Source organism: Nannobrachium achirus, assembly GCF_963921795.1.
Source record: "Nannobrachium achirus genome assembly, chromosome: 10".
NCBI lineage: Eukaryota > Metazoa > Chordata > Actinopteri > Myctophiformes > Myctophidae > Nannobrachium > Nannobrachium achirus.
The window spans coordinates 35,860,260-35,878,835 of NC_137819.1; the positions used below are offsets into that span (position 1 = coordinate 35,860,260).

General features: G+C 41.0%; 1 protein-coding gene across 1 annotated transcript; it reads right to left on the reverse strand.

The window, feature by feature from the left end:
• Positions 1-395: 395 nt before the first annotated feature.
• On the reverse strand, positions 396-18,546 carry ints8 (integrator complex subunit 8; the record flags this gene model as incomplete). Its single annotated transcript, XM_080735038.1, has 28 exons — positions 18,435-18,546; positions 17,014-17,168; positions 16,368-16,542; positions 15,861-16,001; positions 15,301-15,372; positions 15,101-15,152; positions 14,548-14,730; positions 13,933-14,040; positions 13,198-13,350; positions 12,703-12,803; positions 12,282-12,423; positions 11,995-12,065; positions 9,983-10,158; positions 9,110-9,240; positions 8,722-8,832; positions 8,341-8,545; positions 7,670-7,791; positions 6,899-7,074; positions 5,883-5,916; positions 5,721-5,780; positions 5,542-5,603; positions 4,806-4,924; positions 4,414-4,517; positions 4,015-4,065; positions 3,847-3,920; positions 1,975-2,039; positions 840-883; positions 396-512 (listed from the first exon to the last, which is right to left on the reverse strand). Exons 2-28 carry the CDS (start codon positions 17,165-17,167, stop codon positions 396-398), a joined length of 3,003 nt encoding a protein of 1,000 aa, XP_080591164.1. The 5' UTR covers position 17,168; positions 18,435-18,546.
• Positions 18,547-18,576: the final 30 nt, after the last annotated feature.

An 18,576-nucleotide genomic window follows, 5' to 3' on the forward strand; every position in this document is an offset into this window, starting at 1 on the left:
TGATTTTTTTTTTCATCTGATCAAAAATGCATTGTTTGCTGTGACTCGAATGTGTAGTTGACATTCCTTGATTTCAGTGGTGCAATTTCTGCATTATTTAATTTACTATGAATTCTGTATGTATTGCCAAAAGGGGAAAAAATACAAATCTGTCAAGACAGAATGCTCAGTTATAGCCTTATCATATTATTTATGATTTGTTAATAAAGCCAGCCAAGGTATTTAATGTGTACCTCAGGGAGTTTACTAGTTTTGCCCATAGAGGGAAACTAAACATGTATGGACATTTGTACAGATTAAAAAAATATGTATTTATTTGAAAATGTTTATTTTTTACCAAATGAAATAAAATGTACAGTTTTTTTCTCCCAACAGACAAGTGGTCCTGTATGTTTTTAGAAGTACAATTTAGCCATGGCTTGAAGGAACTTCTTTTTCCTCTTCTGTGCAGCCAATAGTAGTACTTCCTCTGGGTTACTGGCATTGAGCTCCGTCTGACCAATCGCTTTTACCTGAAAAGAATAATTACATGTACGTTCAACCCTAAGGCCTCGATTTTCCAATCCAGTACACGATATCTAATTATGTGTGAAAGCTGCAATGTAATGACTAATTTGAGATGATTACTTATCGCATTAGGTATCAGTATCAGGTATCAGTCAAATATGTATCCCTTTCACATGCTAATGCCCATAAACAATGTTATGTTTAAGGCATATTTAATGTTTATTCTTAAGATAGGGTCCACGTGGCTCACGAGGAGCATACATGGTCTGCACTAAGGTTTGCTGCTTAATTATCACCATCATAGATTATATGAAGATAAAAAAAAGACTTACAGCTATTTGTCTCTTCTCGCTTTCACCCCTTTTATGGTGAATATCTGAACACAAAGTTAAGGGTTCAACAAAGTATATTGATAGATAGATAGATAGATACCTTTATTATCCCAAGGGGGAAATTTAGTTGTCCAGTAGTAGCACAGCAGTATACAGTTATTTACAAAGTTACAGAGACGTAAGAAAGATAGATAAGAGGGGAAAAAAACAAAGACAAGAGCAGTACAGTACCAACGAGCACAGGTCTCCACCAGGCCACACAAATCGGCCTGTTATAGCGCCACCATGAGGCTGATTTAAAAAATGTGGGGCAGAGGTTCTGAATTAGCATCCAGGGAGTGTGTGTGCTCAGTTTGGCAGCGATCGGGCCAACGGCGCCGGAGATTAGCTGGTAACAACCAGGCCACACAAATCGGCCTGTTATAGCGCCACCATGAGGCTGATTTGAAAAATGTGGGGCAGAGGTTCTAGATTGGCATCCAGGGAGTGTGTGTGCTCAGTTTGGCAGCGATCGGGCCAACGGTGACTGAGATTAGCTGTTCACAAACTGCGAGGACGCACGGACGCACGGACGGACGCACGGACGCACGGACGGAGGGGAAAACATACTCTCCCTCAGCCTTCGGCTGGTGGAGACAATAAGGAGAAGGTGCATCAATAGAGGGGGCGAATAATATATAAGTATATATACATAAAGTGTCTTGCAAAAGAGACCATAGCAGTCAATGCTAGTTAGTGCAAACAAGTATCTCACTGTCATTGTTAAACAAAGCAAAAATACTCAGAAACTACCAACACTAACAACCTAATAGTGCAGTGTCAAAAATCAGTGCGAAAAAAGAAGAAACTAGGAAGCGTGTCACCGCAAGGCGCACATGAGCACTCTTCCTGGAAGGTCCTTAGAGGTCAAAGTCAATACAGCAATTGTTCCTTAGAGGTCAAAGTCAATACTATACACTGTTATACACACACAATATTATACACTGTTGAGTCAATGAACTAGGCATCATCAACATATTACTATGTATAGAGATCCTATCCTAAAAACATTATATTTGGATGATTTTCCCAAGATTTGGTACAGTTATCCTAAGTGGTATTATTCTTAAATGATCTTTAAGTTCATTAAGGATACGTGTGAGATATTCCAAGATGGTGATGTCCCAGATGTAGTCATAGAGTGAGTCCATGGCATCATGACTGCAAAAATAAAATGTGCATTAGAGAACTTGTAGGTCTAGGAATACAACTATAGATTATTCTATTGAAAACCTTTTTTAGTATTGAATTATCGAACATATTTAAAACATATTAAATGATTATCTAAATTGATTTCTCTGATTTACATAATGATTTACACCAGTAATCGGGGGCAAAAAAAATGTTTTTTTCCAAAATCTTCCTGATCCATGTTGATGACATGAGTGTAGACATGCTGTGTAGTGATTTCCGTGATTTTAGGGCAAAATCTGTAGGAGCAGTGTCCAAAAATGTGTTTTTAAAAATCGGCCTGAAGGTGGCGCTATATGGGACAGATTCATGTTGATGGGATGAGTGTAGACATACTGTGTAGCGATTTGCGTGATTTTAGGGCCAAAACTGTAGGAGCAGTGTCCAAAAATGTGTTTTAAAAATCGGCCTGCAGGTGGCGCTAGAAGAGGGCCATGTGAGAAATGAGGGGTGGGGTCTCCGCGTTGCCTTGGCGGACGAATGGGTACCGGCCCCGGCTCTCCCGGACGCTCCTAGCCCGAGTTACGGCATTTGATGTGAGCTGCAGTGGAGGGGGTCCTCCACTGGGGGCGCCACCACTTTTGCATCCGTTCTGGAGCACCAGGAGTGGGTGGTCCCCAGGAATTCCCCGTGAGCAGCCACGTTGGGGTGGTCATTTGGTCATTTTTGCACATGTGGTCATTTTTTACACCTGGGGGTCCCTGGAGCTCCGGGGGTCCTTGGAGGTTGTAGTTTGGCAGGTAAGGAGTGTGTGTGCAAAATGTGCCATGGATGGGGGCAACGGTTGTGGAGATATGAGCAGGGCAAAAGTGTGACGTGTGACGTGTCACTCACAGAGGGACATTTATTTACACCTGGGGGTCCCCCAGGGACCTGGGGGTCCCTGGAGCTCTGGGGGTCCTTGGAGGTTGTAGTTTGGCAGGTAAGGAGTATGTGTGCAAAATTTGGCATGGATGGGGGCAACGGTTGTGGAGATATGAGCAGGGCAAAAGTGTGACTGACTCACAGACAGACAGACGGACGGACGGACAGCCTGTGGAGGTTTTGGTAGTAAATGATACCTACGGTCGCAATGATGTACTTACACCCTTTATACTTGTCATGCAATGGTGTTGTGCAAAAATAGCAACATGTGAGCTTGTATATCTGATATGAAGTGTCCACTCTGCGTAACCTTTAACACATGGGCTGCTAAGGTTTATAACATTTATAGCTGTTGCTGCTGCCACTGACTTACGCTTTGTTTTGACGTGCCTCGCAAGCTTTGTGCGTGTGCACGTGCGTGTCCAGAGAAGATTGAGGAGGATAATCCATTTGTTTACAAACGCTCGCGAAACTAAAATCCAAAAATCGCGGTAAAATCGCGGTAAAGTGTCGCCGTGAAAACAATCAGCTCTCTGCTTCCATGGGGCTGTTTTCATGTCATTCTTAGATAAAGCCGTTCTTATGTTTCAAAGTAGAATCTAAAGCAATGTTAAGTCCTTCCGTGATGTCTTGCCCAGAGGGGCTGCCTGCACTGACTGGGTGACGTAATGCACTCAGGTCATTCAAAGGGCAGCTGCAGGCTCAAAAAGTTAACTGTTTGTTGCCACGTCTGTGAACGAGATAACTTCCTGTGGCAGGGGGACACCTAGTGGCCATAACTCGTCCCTGAACGAGTTTGGCTCCCCAAGTGTTAAGCTGCTGGTTTTAAATATGGACTTACCAAAAAGATAAATCCCAAATACCGGTAAATAAGTAAACCTGACAAGGTTTTAAGGGTAGAAAATGTAATTACCTGTTTTGTTCCTGAAGAGCTTTGAATGCCGTCATATAATCCACCTCTCTCAGAAACTGGCAGAGGACAGCAACCTAACAATCAAACAGGAGGAGAAGGACAGCATGTGGTTAAACATCACCAACCAAGAGAATCTGGGTGGGAGAGACATCTTTGACTGGGTCTGACCTGTGTGTGGCAGTTTGTCATCGAACAGCACTTGATCATTCTCTTCAGGACCTGTAAGAAAGGGTCACAGGCTGGTGATTGTGTTCAGTAAAAATAAAGCTGCAAGGATACATCCATAATTCTCTAATTTGTTAATTATTGATGGATAAACAAATCTTTGTAGGATCCCAAATCTTCCACTTTGAACACAAACTGACTAAAATGAAAGCCTTGACAGCTAGAGGACAGTCATTCAGTCATAGGGTTTAGTGCAACAGTATATAAAATCACCCAAACCGTGTACATCACCATTATTCTACACGATAGATCAAACATTCATGCCCTACAAAGTTTTGGCTAGAAAGTGCCCTTGTTGGATACCTAATATGTCACCTGTGCAAAGGACGATGGCAACTGTACCTGATCAGTGTAGACATCTGGGGGCACCGCTTTGGTGAAGAAGTCAGAGCACACTGCACCAGCTTGGAGGTAAAAATGTAAGGCTGCAGAGTACTGGTTGGTCACTGAAGAGAGATTCAACAAAAACATAAGTGGATCAACTAACCAACTAATAAAACACTGAATTAATGTTTTTCATAAGTCATCCCTTTCCATAAGGCGTACATTCCATATTTGACATTCTAGTCGTTACACAGTTACAATGTGATGACTGGCCACCAAGATCGCATGACACTGGAATAAATATAATTTTCCACCAAAGTAGTAAGAGGACAGAGGTATTTATTAAAGCCTTAAAACCCTAACAAATTAAACGCCTACACCGAACGTGCTGTGCAGTACATGTTTCTTACCAAAGTAGATGTCAGCCTGTGTGATGAGCCAGGACTGATTGTTGGGGTTCAAAGTGAGCGCATAGGACACCAGCTCTTTGACTGTCACAGCCACCGCCTCCACATCCACAGCCTGTATGCTGGGAAGCCACACACATCTCATTTTACATTTTCGGTCGGGTGGAAACATAGGATGTCCAAAATTGTTACCATTTAAAATAAAGGGGAAAGAATGAACCTGTGTTCCATTGGATCCGATGTTGTCATTATTTAGTCACAAGCCCTTTCAACCTATTTCTTGGCATCAATTATTGGTGAAAACTTTCAAAATTTAGCAAAATAGCGAAAATAGACAATCTACAAGCTCACAATGTCTCATTGCGATGCGTTATACTGTAGTAACCATGACAGTGTTTGCATGACATAAAACTAGAAATATGCAATTGGAAATTGCAAGTGTGGTTGCCATTGACTCTAATGGGGAGCCAATCAGAGAGGGGGAAAAGGATGACATCACGATATCAAGGTATTGTGTAGTCTGATTGGGTTACATCAGATGATGAGAAAGCTACACAAGAACTACAGTCTGGTTGCCCTGCGAGGCAACCACAATAATAATGCATTAATTTGTGTGTGTGTGTGTGTGTGTGGGGGAATAGAACTGGAGATACACTTCTGTCCGGCAGTAATGATAAAGATATCACCTAATGGCATAACGTTCAGATGAGCAACGAGAGAGAGAGAGAAAAGCTCATACTTGGCGAGAGAAGACGGCCAGATGGAGAGGTGTTCTGCTGTCACCTCATTGACGATATCATCCTGGAACAACAGACCATTGGTAATGCATACATTTACAATTAATAAAGCTGTCGAAAGCATAAATTAGCTGAGCTAGATTAAGATGAGGTAGGCTGGCCATAAACGTGTGATGCATACCCGTACTATGCTGTGAAACCTCACAAACAGGGAGATGAGGGTGGTCAGCACTAGAGGCTCCTGTAAGAAAATTAAGAAAACACATTATTCCACTGCTCCTCATCATCCAAAACATATTCATTAAATCAAATATAAAATACATTCATCAAGCACCGCACTCACCCTCAGTTTCTTGATGAAAGTGATGAATTTACTCCTAAACAGGTAGACACAAACAACAGAATGGACTTATTTGTAATAGATAGTATGAACACAAATGTGAATGTGCCAAACACAAATAATTGTTTTAACAATTTGTACCATGAACAGTACCATAAAATGCTTCAATTTGACCTTTTCCCCAATTATATACATTAATTAATAAATGTATTAATTAATTAGAACCATAAAACAATGCAGAACACTTTTAGGGCAGATTCACACCATTCGTTTGGTAGACTCTGTGCGATTGGGTGGGGTGAAGTTGCAACATTGTGAGTTTGCGTTAACGCTGCACTTTGTCCACCAAAGGAATCGCACCAAACAACAAATATGATGCTGTAATAATGCCTCCTTCTCCCCCTGTTTCTACAAATTCTTCAACGCACAATGCCACATGATTTGGTTCATTTCCTGCATTTGATGTGGATTGCATTCACACCAACAGTGAACCCAAACTCTGGCACGCTTGTAAGTGAAGCGAGACCACAGTTTTTCACCAGAATTCACATGAGCCATCACACCAGCCCAAACGAAGCGCACTATCTGACAATACGCTCGAGACCTTTTAATCGCAGTAAAATATCCCCCTTAATGTATTAATTAGTATGTATGCCACTCAATCCGTACATTTGTCCACCAGAGGGTGCCAAAATTGCCAAAACAAATTGGGCTGAAACATACTACTAGGCAGAGACCACGAATAAATTAATTCCATAATCATCAAAATTATGACCAATCCTAGATTATGTAGTGTGGATTCTGCAAAGCACCAAACTAACTACAACGCAAAAATATTCCTATATATTATGTCAGAAAATGGTACACATCAGCCTCTTGCTTCATTCACTCTTTGTTGCGTGTCGGTGTTGTTCGTCAAAAATAGCCGCTCTTCCACATAACAACGCGCTGTGAGCTTGTAGACTGGCTATTTAAAGCACAAGATACCAGTGCTTAACGAAGTTTAAATCAGGATATACCTGAGCAGGATGCCCATACTGGAGTCCCTTTGTTTAATGAGGCCGTCACTTGTTCTCTTGTGCTGGAGTGACACGCTGCAGATCTGCACCACCACTTCCCACAGCTCTTTGGCCGTACGCCGACTTTCTTTAGGACCTGGGAGCTCCTTGCAGGTAGAGGCCAGAAGCTGACCGAGCTATCAGGGGAAAATATGGAAGTCAATCTGGGATCAGATAAGAGATTAATCAAGCAGCCAAGCTTGATGACGTGACAATTCATTGTTAGACTGGATGAATGAGGAAGATTCCACGATACAGTAGTCATGAGCCAGTTACATAATTCATAAATTTCACTACATTTTCAAAACCAGACCTTTAAATACATGTGATCATTCACTGGTCATTTGATTCTGGTCATCATTATAAATGTGAGATCTTTCTAGAATCAAAGCAGCCTCAACATAAGCTGCACTTCCTCTGTAGATGTACTCCATATAGCAGTAGTTTGCAGACCCAACTTTTTCTCACTTCTGCTTTACACACAGCGAACTATCTGGCCAGCCAGGTTTAGAACCGGGAATATGCTGAAGAAGTCATTTTGCACCCACGTGGTACAGTATGTGCCGTATCCATTTGGCTATCGTGTCGCCCAAAGGGGTGTCAAGTTTTGTTTTGTCAAGACTGCGTGGTGGCTCTAAGTTTGTTTCTCAAAGACCAATCATTGCATGATGTGTACTGTAAGTGAGTGCTATAAAAATGGTCAAAGACAGTGGAAAAAGAATGCGTGCTCACCTTAACGTAAGGGTTGTTCATCACCAGAGACTGTGGCACCTGCAGAGTCAGATAGTCGTTCTCCCTCCAGTTCAACATGAAGGCAACGCACTCCTCCCCAACAACCTGACGCAGAGGCACATCTGAAAACAAACACATCAACCATCAGGGGTGAGACCGCGTAAACGATGATTGATTGATTGAATACTTTATTAGTCAGAAATGTAAACAGCACGTAGTACAGTAAGATATTAAAGCACAAAAAAACAAAGAAAATCCATGATGCCGTCTCCATCATGTCACAGTATAACATGTTAAATTATTAACCATTTAGATCCTATGTACTGTACTTGACTTTGGTCCCCAAAGGCTCTATCCTTGGACGCATAGTTTTTGCCATTTACACCAAGTCTCTTCGGCGAAAATAGCTAATCTACAAGCCTACAAACCAACGCTGTGTGAGCTTGTAGATCTCACGTGGTTTGCTCTATATACTTTGTCGTACGATGAATAATGAAAGTAGCTGATCTACCAAGTTTGCCACTCGTCGTTAAACGCTGTGAGCTTGTAGATCTCCTATTTTCGAAAAAATATGAAAGCATTTCGCCTATAAGGACATGCCCAAAATAGGGATTCCAGGTCTAAAGTGGTTAAACACGTCCCATAGGTGTGAAACCATAAAGTCCACCCACCATGTATCCTCATCTCCAGGTACCCTCGGACCCTGCTGACCAGGTCAGGGGGCGGCCTCTCCCTGCTGCCCTCGGCCGCCGCCGTCTCGTGTGCTCGGACCTCCAGCAGCAGCATCTCGTTCAGCATCACCTGCCGGAGCTTGGGAGAGAACTCCGTTACCAGCTCCAGACATGCCGAGAACAGCTGCCTGGCATGAGCGAAGTCCTGCCCGTTCAAATTGGGATCGGATCAGGAATAAGTCAGTATTATGTTTTATTTTTTTATGTATTTCTTGCAAAAGAAAGATTTTTGTGCAAGCATGCACTCCACACAAGACACCACCAGAAGATCAATGTTGTGTTAATAATAAGATAATCTGATTATCATTTCTTCAAACAGACCTTTATTAAGATGCAGTGGAGGCCTTTGGCCATGAGGATGTAAACCAGGTCCTTGGTCAGGTTGTCTTTGGTGCCAAGGATCACAGTGATGTAGGCTGAAGGAACCTCCCACTGTTAACACAAAAGGGGAGAACTTGGCATTTTAACAAAACAACCACAGAAGAATAAATTGTGTGTATTGTTTAGCAGAGATCTACTTCAGCATGGCGTGCACTATATCTAATATCTTGCTTTTATCTTGAACCAGTGATATTTCGAGTCTTCCAACTAAGAATATAAGCTTATTTTAAGGTTGTGCCTTTATTTTCATTTACTTTTATAAAATCCCATGTTTCATCATCGTGATGCGATAGAAGATCTTGTGCGCATGGATTTGTTGCCCCCCTACCTTGCTGTTGACCTTCCAGAAGGGCCGTTCGGCCATGCCGTGGAGTTCAATGAGGATCTGTCTGATCCTCCGTGGCTCCAAGGTCAGGATGAGCTGCTGCTCCAGCTGGCCAATGTTCACACTGGCTGAGGCTTTGGAAAGAAAGAGCACCGTGCAGTCAGTACCAGGATCACGCATGTTAGGATAACAGTACAGTGCAGTGAGCCTGGCATTACTGGACAATAAACTCAGGCAGGGTGACTCAGGACCCAAGTCCTGGGAAAATGTCTTTACCGGTCAGATTTATTCATTTGTTACTGTACAATGTACAATGAGTGTGTGTGTGTGTGTGTGTGTGTGTGTGTGTGTGTGTGTGTGTGTGTGTGTGTGTGTGTGTGTTTATTTGGAGCAGGGGTGACTTTATCAAATAAATTGATTCAGTGCTCCTGCTGTAAACAAAATGCATATTACTGTGTAGACTATCAACATGCGCTACAATTACAGCAAACAAAAATGGAATGTGTCCACATTCCTTGTTGTCTCGTTGGGGTGAAATCTTGTTTTTCATTATTGAAATGTTCACCACTATTACTGTGGTGTCTTAACTGTGGTGTATGTATTTAATGTTCGTCAGTACCGCCCTAAGCAAAATGATCTTCCCTAGTAGATAATAAAGGACATCTAATTTGTCCTGTCCTGATAGAGGTCATAGAAGGAAAGCAATGGTTTCGGAGGTAACTGGTATGTCATAGAAAGAAGGCAGGGGCTTGGAGGTACCTGGTATGTCATAGAAAGAAGGCAGGGGCTCGGAGGTACCTGGTATGTCATAGAAAGAAGGCAGGGGCTCGGAGGTACCTGGTATGTCATAGAAAGAAGGCAGGGGCTCGGAGGTACCTGGTATGTCATAGAAAGAAGGCAGGGGCTTGGCGCTGAGGTTGATAGTGGCCGACCTTTTCCTCATCTGCTCCACCAGGACCTTCCTCTCCTCTTCCTTCAGAAGCTCCATGAACAGCTTGTGAGACGACACCATGAACACCAAAGGAAGCTCCTCTAGGCTCTCACACAAGGTCCTGAAAGGAAGGGACACTTTAGCCAAGTAGGAACTAAATAAATAAATATGCATGCAATATGCAAATCTGCATATGTTGCAGACAGTCTTAATGCAATGCTAAGTGTTTACATTATTTGCACTGGGAAAATAAAACAAAAACAATAAGACATGGCAAATAAAACAAACAAGGTGTTTAACCTCTTAACAGGTGTGGGCCCGCCGGCCGTTTGTTGACAAACAATCACGTTTAGACAAGCCTCTGTGTTACTTGCATTGCCAAGCTGTATACCATTTTAAAGCTAAGATTCTTGTGATTCCGAATCCGCAAACCATTTGATTATAGCACCGAAACTCACGCCGCTAACAACGCAGAAGTCCGACATAAACAAACAAACAAATATTCATAAATCTGCTGCTACTCACGTTTAGAGTTGGATTGTACTCCAACAACATCATATATTTCCACAACAATGATGTTCTTGTGTAGAGGAAGGGTAAACATGATAAAATCCATTGTTTGTACATAGTCCAAACCACATTTTCTGCCAAGAAACCTCTGTACAACTATAGTCATGGATACAAGCGTGATGTCAGAGTATGACAATCTTTCACGTGTTTTTGCTTCTAACTCTAGTTCAGGTTTTCAGTTTTACAACTGAATACTATTAAAATAGCCTCCAAGCTCCACACAATGATTGACACTTCATTTCACCCAATTGGAGCTTCTAGTCCTGTCTCAGTCGTCTCCCAGTCGCCCAATAGCAACCAATAGTATGTTCTCAGAGGAGGTCCATGACTCCGTTTCCTGGCTCATATATTCAGCCAATGGCAGCAGGTTGTTCTGATGACTGGCACTTCTTATAGCCAATGAAATTCTCCACAAAATGTGTCTACTTTATTTTGGCTGAAGTGAACTATACCCAAAAAACCCTGCGTAAAGGTGGTTGCACACTGCACTGCGTGTTTTCGTTGCGTTTTGGAAATCCGAAAGCTGTAGGCCAGGGAGAGAGAGAGGAAAGGGAGAGAGAGCAAGGGACTCAGTGCAACAGCTGCGAAAATCGGAAAAAATCAACCCTGGTCCGAAAATAAATACGAAACCGGCGGCAGTGTGCAAACGTGATTGACATAATGTGAGGTTGATTTTTTTATTCACGCACTCCGAAATTCACTCCGATATTCGGCCCGAAAAACGCAGCAATGTGCAAAGACCTTAACGGCTCTACTGGACGTGCGTAAATACGCAGCAGCGGCGCCGAATGTCAGACCAAGAGTGTTAGGGCTGTCAGTAAAATAAATAAATTAAATAATAATAATAATAAATAAATTAAAATAATAAAATAATAAAATAAAAAAAATCCAGTCTATTAGCCCTTTTTTGACCTTTTTATATGATATATGCAAATGTCTCCAAATGAAAACGCATAAACATACACTTAGTAAAACGTGTAAAATATTCATATTCTGTAGTTTTATCATGTCCTTTGAAATTGGGCTAGGTAAGGCTTCAAAATGTGTCCACATTGTGTTTTTCAGCTCCTATATGATAATAACAGTGTTATGCAGGCATCTATTTACTGAACATATTTAGGCGAGGATTAAAAACCTGCTATTCCAGTAAGTTAAAACTTGCATTACTCAATGTCAGTTGCACACAGAGTGATTATTTATTTCTGGGTAAAACTTCAAAATGTTTCCTTCAAAATGAGACCATGCCCAATGCATTACTCCAAATGGTTTTAAAACTACAATCAATTTACTTTGGGTACGCTGTGTATAGGCGTTTTTTGCAAATTATACAGGATTGTTAACAGGTTAAAAGTACAGTACTACACCAAAAGAGATGCAACTCACTCACTTCATAAAGTTGGCCATATTTCTTCTGGAGGTTTCAGACGGACGATCCTTCTCCAGTGATCGCGTACACACCTGCAAGGAGAAGAAATATCATTTAAATTAAATGTGCTCTTTCATTTAGACCCAAGTCAAACCCAAGACTCCCTGAGCGTATGTTGTTCACTTCCTGCCTACTGACTCACCAGAACGTTCTAAGACCACTTGACATTGCAACTGAGTATAACTCAGGCTTAACTCCCCAGTAGGTAAAGTAATTCAATCTATGGTGGGAAATTGGTTACTTTGTACCTCCAGTATGAAGTCCACCATTCGTTTGCTAGGTCTCAGGAGCAGCTGCTGGAAACGCACACTGAGGACTTCTCCCTCCAAGGCGTCTCGCACAGAGTTGCACACACACAGCTTGTGACACACCTCTTCAAGGCCCCTGTCACTGCACACAGCAACAAATCAACATTATAAAACGTTAAAATCAGACTAATCAGCGTTTGAATTAGGGCTGTACAAATTAATCAACAAAAATTCTAATACAATAATTAGTTTCCAGAGTTTATGGTTTAGCAATGGTGAAAGGATAATGTTTATTTCAGTATTTGAAAGCTGTTTAATAATCCAAAACTATATCTAATCTTATATCACAATAGACAATATCAATATAATATTGATATTTTGCCATGCCCTACAATGAATAGCGTGATGATGGTTAACTCACCCTTGCTGGACTTTATGCAGAAACTCCCTGAGAACAGATTGTCTGAAGTGGTTTGGCAAGCTGCGAGACAAATTGTCTTTGATGAAGGCCTCAATAAGAGCCTAGAGGGGAGTTTGAAAGAATGACAAAACATTTAAAATTTAAAATTCAGAACAATGTCAAAGCACTAGACATTCCTGACCAGAATATACAGTATAATAAAGTATATATACACATTTGTCAAACTATATCTGTAGCAGCATTACAATGCATTTATTGTGTCCAAAGTACTCTTGCGAATATACATTGCATTCAGTAAAGTTTTTCTTTTCTTTACATTTCTCAGTCAATGAGTTAAATATATCATTAAATGTGTTCATGTTTTATATATCCTGTGTTTACCTGTTATGAGTATTTGTTGAGTTTTTCATTTGTTTTTCAATATAAAGACAAATCAAGTGTTGAGCATGAAATTGAAATGAAGGGGGTGCAGGTCTGTTGTCAGTCTGTTCTGACCTGGTAGTTGTGTGTCCTGATCAGGCTGTTGATCTGTCCATAGGGAGTGCTATGTGAGTCACTGGGGTCTAAGGCTCCTGTCAGGGCCCTACAGGCATTCCAGTAGCCAGCCAGTCGCTTCTCGTCCAGGTGCACATGGAGAGTTGAGTCCAGCTAAAAGTCAGATAAAGATACATTCTGAGAGATCAAAAACCTACTGGTGGGATAACACTTTACAGTATGTTTGGGAAAGCATTCTATATTTAATTTCAGGGATCTTCCAAGTTCACATGCTAACCCATAATTAAAATGTATTTGCCATTGGCTATCAAAAATGTTTAATCGTTGTAATGAATTTGCTTAAGATTTAGAATCATTTAGGAGCAAGTTACTTTAACAACCACTCAGTGGAGTTGTGGTTATTGTCCGCCCTGAGACAGAGATATGGGTTCAATCCCCAGCCGAGTCATACCAAAGACTATAGAACCTTTACCCAATGCCATCCTGCTTGGCACTCAGGTGGTTGGACTGGGGACAAGTCCCTTCGACATACTAGCATCATGTCCAGGAGGTGTACTTGTAAATTAAGCTGCCTTGCATTAAAGACAAACCATTGTTTCCGACAGCTTAATTGTTTAACTACTACGTAGTACTACATCAGCAGCAGCTACTCTTCCTGGGGCCACACAAAGGTTACGTTTTGTAATTAGTAAAGGTCATTACCAAACCCAGAATGAACACATGGGTGTACTATACCTTCTGTAACAGCTCCCTGGTCTGTCTGAAGTGTTCCCGCGCCTTCTCATAAGCCGGCTGGTCTGTGCAGCCTTGTTGGAAGTAAATACCTCCCAAGTCATAATGCACCTGTTAAAGATAAGGGTTACATCAAGGGTAGGTTTGATTAACTTGTCCAGAATTGCAGTACATTAATTAACACATTCAGAATGCATCATTTATAGCAAAAATCTCTTAAGGTCCTTACACACCGGGAGCATTTATTTAGTGCAATTAATTCGTATTCATGTTTGCTTCGTGAGTAAATACAGATACAGTAATTGTATACTACATAATAATGTGGTGATAAAATGGTGTAATTATCTTTCAAAAAGGTATTTCTTTGGCCAAGAATAAAAGCATCAACCGGTATGAATGGGATCCGGTTGGGATCAATGGAAGTTTGTGTGTGTATCACAATGAAAACTAACATTTCAAGTTTATTTTTTTTACATTATTAAAATCATGTGTCAGTTATTTAGGGGCCCAATTGCAATATCATCATCCACAGGTTGAGAAACAGAGGCTTAATGCATATCAAACTGGGGGTCCATGAATTTAAAAAGGTTGAGAAACACTAGCATGTGTAGATCTAACCTGACAGTGTAGCTCCTCGGCACTGATGCAGAGACCTGCAGTGGACGACTCAGTCTCTCCGTTGGTGGTGCCGGCCTCAGCAGCCAGCAGGTCCAGTGTCCTTAGTGTGTGGATGTAGAAGTCCTTCTTCAGCCTCAGCGCACCCTCCAAGACACTGATGGAGTCAGCAGCTTGCTCCTTCAGCTGAAGGGGTCGAAATGTTGAAAACATGATGGAGAATTGAGTATAGCAAATTAGCAAAACCATACCTACAAGTAGGGCTGGGCGATATAAGTAAGTAAAGTAAGTAAGCCTTGCCAATCTATGTTGCCCATAGGGCAGGAGCCTGTCTGCTGTTTATGTGGTGTGAGACAGCTTGATGTAAAAGTACACCCCCTGGACATGACACTAGTATGTCCCAGGGCCGGGCAATATGGTATGATTATTTAAAACTTTTGCCTCGATTAATGAACAATTATTATTTTTTATCTTTATATTTTGAACTAATTGGCCAACCCTACCTACAAGACCGAAAAAGAATATGTTAGTAAAGCTCAGTTTGTTGTTTACTCACCACACTGAGGATATTTTCTGTCATTTCTTTCTCCTGCTGCACAATACTCAACCTGGGAAATACAACAGTGACACATCGATGACATTATTCTTGTAATTGTATTTCAGGCTAGAGTGTGCCCTTTTCGTGTGACTCTTGCATAAACATTTTTAAAGAATAAGGAGAAGCTAAAAGTAGAGAGGAGAATTGAAAAGGCCTACATGTTCATCTGGTGCGGCCCAGGCTTGTTCTGTTTCTCAGGAAAACTGCTCAGCACTATCGTTCTGATGGCCCTTCATGACAAAAAGAAAAATATATTGTAATCAGAAAGTCAAAATGAAGATATATTTAACATTATGTATTTCTTATAGCATTGTACTGATAATTAAAAGTCCCAGTCAAGCTGTCCGGTGAATTTAGCTTCTTGTTTTTCCTCAAAAATCTTAACACCAAACCAAGTAGTTGTGGTTTGAAATCATAAGTCACGGCAACCTATTTTGGGCATGTTATTTATTATATTATGTGAAAATATTTTCTTAAAAAAATAAAATAAAAAATCAACACAAATGTAACGCATTGTGAGCTCATAGATCAGTGTTGTTTGTGAAGTACAGTATATTTAAGTGATTAAGCTATGGGACAACTGTCCCTGAAACCTAAATTACACTATGTATAAACTTAGTATAAGGAATTTCAAAACTACTATTTAGGAAATAGTTTTTATTGTCATATGATGCGGTCAGTCGACAACTCAACAAAGTATAAATTAGGCTGTACTCACCAACGGTTGTAGATGATGACGCCCATGGCGGTGGTGGGGGGCAGAGTTGACAGATCCAGGTCCACATGTTTCACCCCTGGGGGCACTTTGCTCACACACAGCAGCTCATTCAGTAACATGTTCAGCACAGGGATGGTTAAGCTGAGAGGAGAGAGTCAACACTTCACTATAGTGATGATAGCTTAACTATTAAAAGATAGCAGATATACAAGCTCACAGCGCGCTGCAAGCTTGTAGATCTGCTATTTTTTGCTAATCTTTGAATACTGTATATGTATTTTTAAAGCGAACATTTTAACCAAAGGTTTGCTTCTGGTGGTCCCTGGAACTAAATATTTGGAGATGGGTGTCTGTGGCCAAATACATATTTAGAAATATGGAGGAGATACACTTTGTATATGGACAATTAGACCGACCAATGACAGATCATGCATTCAGAAATGCAAAAAATGGCAAATACTTAAAAGATATTTTGCACTGGGCAAACCCAAACAAAACCAGGCTAACCCTTTCTCCAGTGTGTCCAGGTCCCACTTCATGTATGCTGCCACTTTGAGCGCCAACAGCTTCAGAGTGCGGTTCCGGCGGTTGTCCACCGGCGGCTGTACTTGGTTCTGTTCATTTACCGACGGCTTGGAGGCCTGCTCTAGGAACTGGATGATCAGCTGCACGTTGGTTGGGTCTATGGGGAAAATTGCAAATATTCATGATACTTTGCAGGGTGTACTGTACACAATTTGTGTAACTTATTTAACATTTTACTTATAGATAGAGAGGGAGAAAGAGAGTGAGATCTGTATATATTAATTTATTTCAAAAAATAAAGTAATTTCAATCCATTAGTTAACCACTTGAATCGCAGCAACCATCATGTGTGGAATGTTAGCAAATCTACAAGTTCACAGCTCATCGGAACAAGCTTGTGGGTCGGCAATTTTTGGTGCAAAGATTTGTTTCAGACAAACAATGCGGTCTAGACAAAAAGAACAGTACAAGTACATTCAAACAAGAAATGTAGTACAGTACAAGTACAGTCAAAACACCATGCCTAAAAGGAACACCCCAAAAAAGCACTTGTGGTCTTGTTTCCGTTGGAGGTCCTTGGTATTCAATTCATGAACATATAAAGTAGAATTTAAAAAATAAATCTTACCTGGGAATTCCTTCTGGAGGTGTTTCTCCAGCAGTGTGCCATCCAGTAGGAACTCAAACCAGGAGGTTTGGATTGGAGTACTGGGTCTGCTAGTAGTTGCTGCTGCCACCCGGTCTGCTGCCTCTGAACTCATGGCAACCTGGTGCACAGACATACTGTGGATAAGAAGATCAATGGTTTGATTGATTGATTGATTGAAGAATTTATTAGAAGTTTGCAATAGAAAAAAGTACAGTTTCATGACAGTACAAATCACTGGTACAAGGTCAACTAAAAGGAGATCCTAGAAAGCCGAGGCTTATTTCCACAGGAACCACACTTTAAGTATCTCATATAACATTGAAAGACAGACGGATGGTATTTGTCCCACAGGAAAATGTAGTAGCCTGGCATGGGTGGCCAGACAAATATCACATAGATATACAATTAACACGCCCTAATGGCGAGTGGCGACCGTCAGGTCAGAGCTTCTAAACAGGGCACAAACTTGTCGTTGTTTCTTGGCCACCAACCAAGGTGTATTTGAGGCGATTTGAGGCAGATCACATACATGGAGTTCTCGAGAGGCATCTGACATTTCTGCAGTGGCGATGTGTGCGAGAATGCGATCCCCGCTCTGTAATAGGCCTACTCCAGATATTAGTCTGGAATCTCTGTGTGGAGCCTTCATTTCCAAGGTCTATCACAATGCCAGACCAAATCTGCCAAGGGCCTTTTTTTTTCTTTTTTTTTTGCAATGGGATATCTGATTGGTTTCCAGGCTAAATTTGTTGTGCCAAGGTGCTCAATAGTGCAAGATAAAATAACTGAATAGGGAACTAAAGAATATTTAACTTCCTAAAAATATCCTTTAACCTGCATAAAGCCTGGCTACAAATATGTCAAATAAATACCCATCACCAGAAATCAGCGTACTAGTAATATGATGTTTGACACTAAATCCATATCTAATAGGGAATTGCTTTTTTATTTTTTATTGATTGAATACTAACAGTATGCAAAAGGTGAAGTGGTTTCCATTGTGGTCCTATGAATTCAATTAATCAACAATTTAATTGCTGTAATCCATTTAATTCATGGTTGGGGGTGTATTTTATCATTTCTCCAACAGAATGTATAGCTTGTATTTTTCCTTCTTTTTCTGACATCTACTGCATATACTGTGTTCTATCTGTCTGTCATTCAATGTTATATATGAGTTAAAGAAAGGGGTCTCAATTGAAACAAGCCGCAAGGCTTACCTGAGTTTCATTTTAGTTGACCTTGTACCAATGATCTAACAAGTTATGAAAAGAATAGCTCCTTTGTCATGCAGAACAACACCACCACTCTCTTTCTCTGGGACACAACGTTAAGAAATGTCCAACATTATAGCTTTAGTTTGATCGTCTTTGGCGTTATTGCCTGGTCGATTATCTTACCTTGGTAGGCAAAATGAATGAGTAGTGGAAACAGTAACAATAAAGTCTGTAATACTCAAAAGATTGTTTGATATCACATTATTTTCTTTCTCTGTCTGTATTTCCAGTGTATTTCCGGATCCGTCTCACACTGATGTCGTCA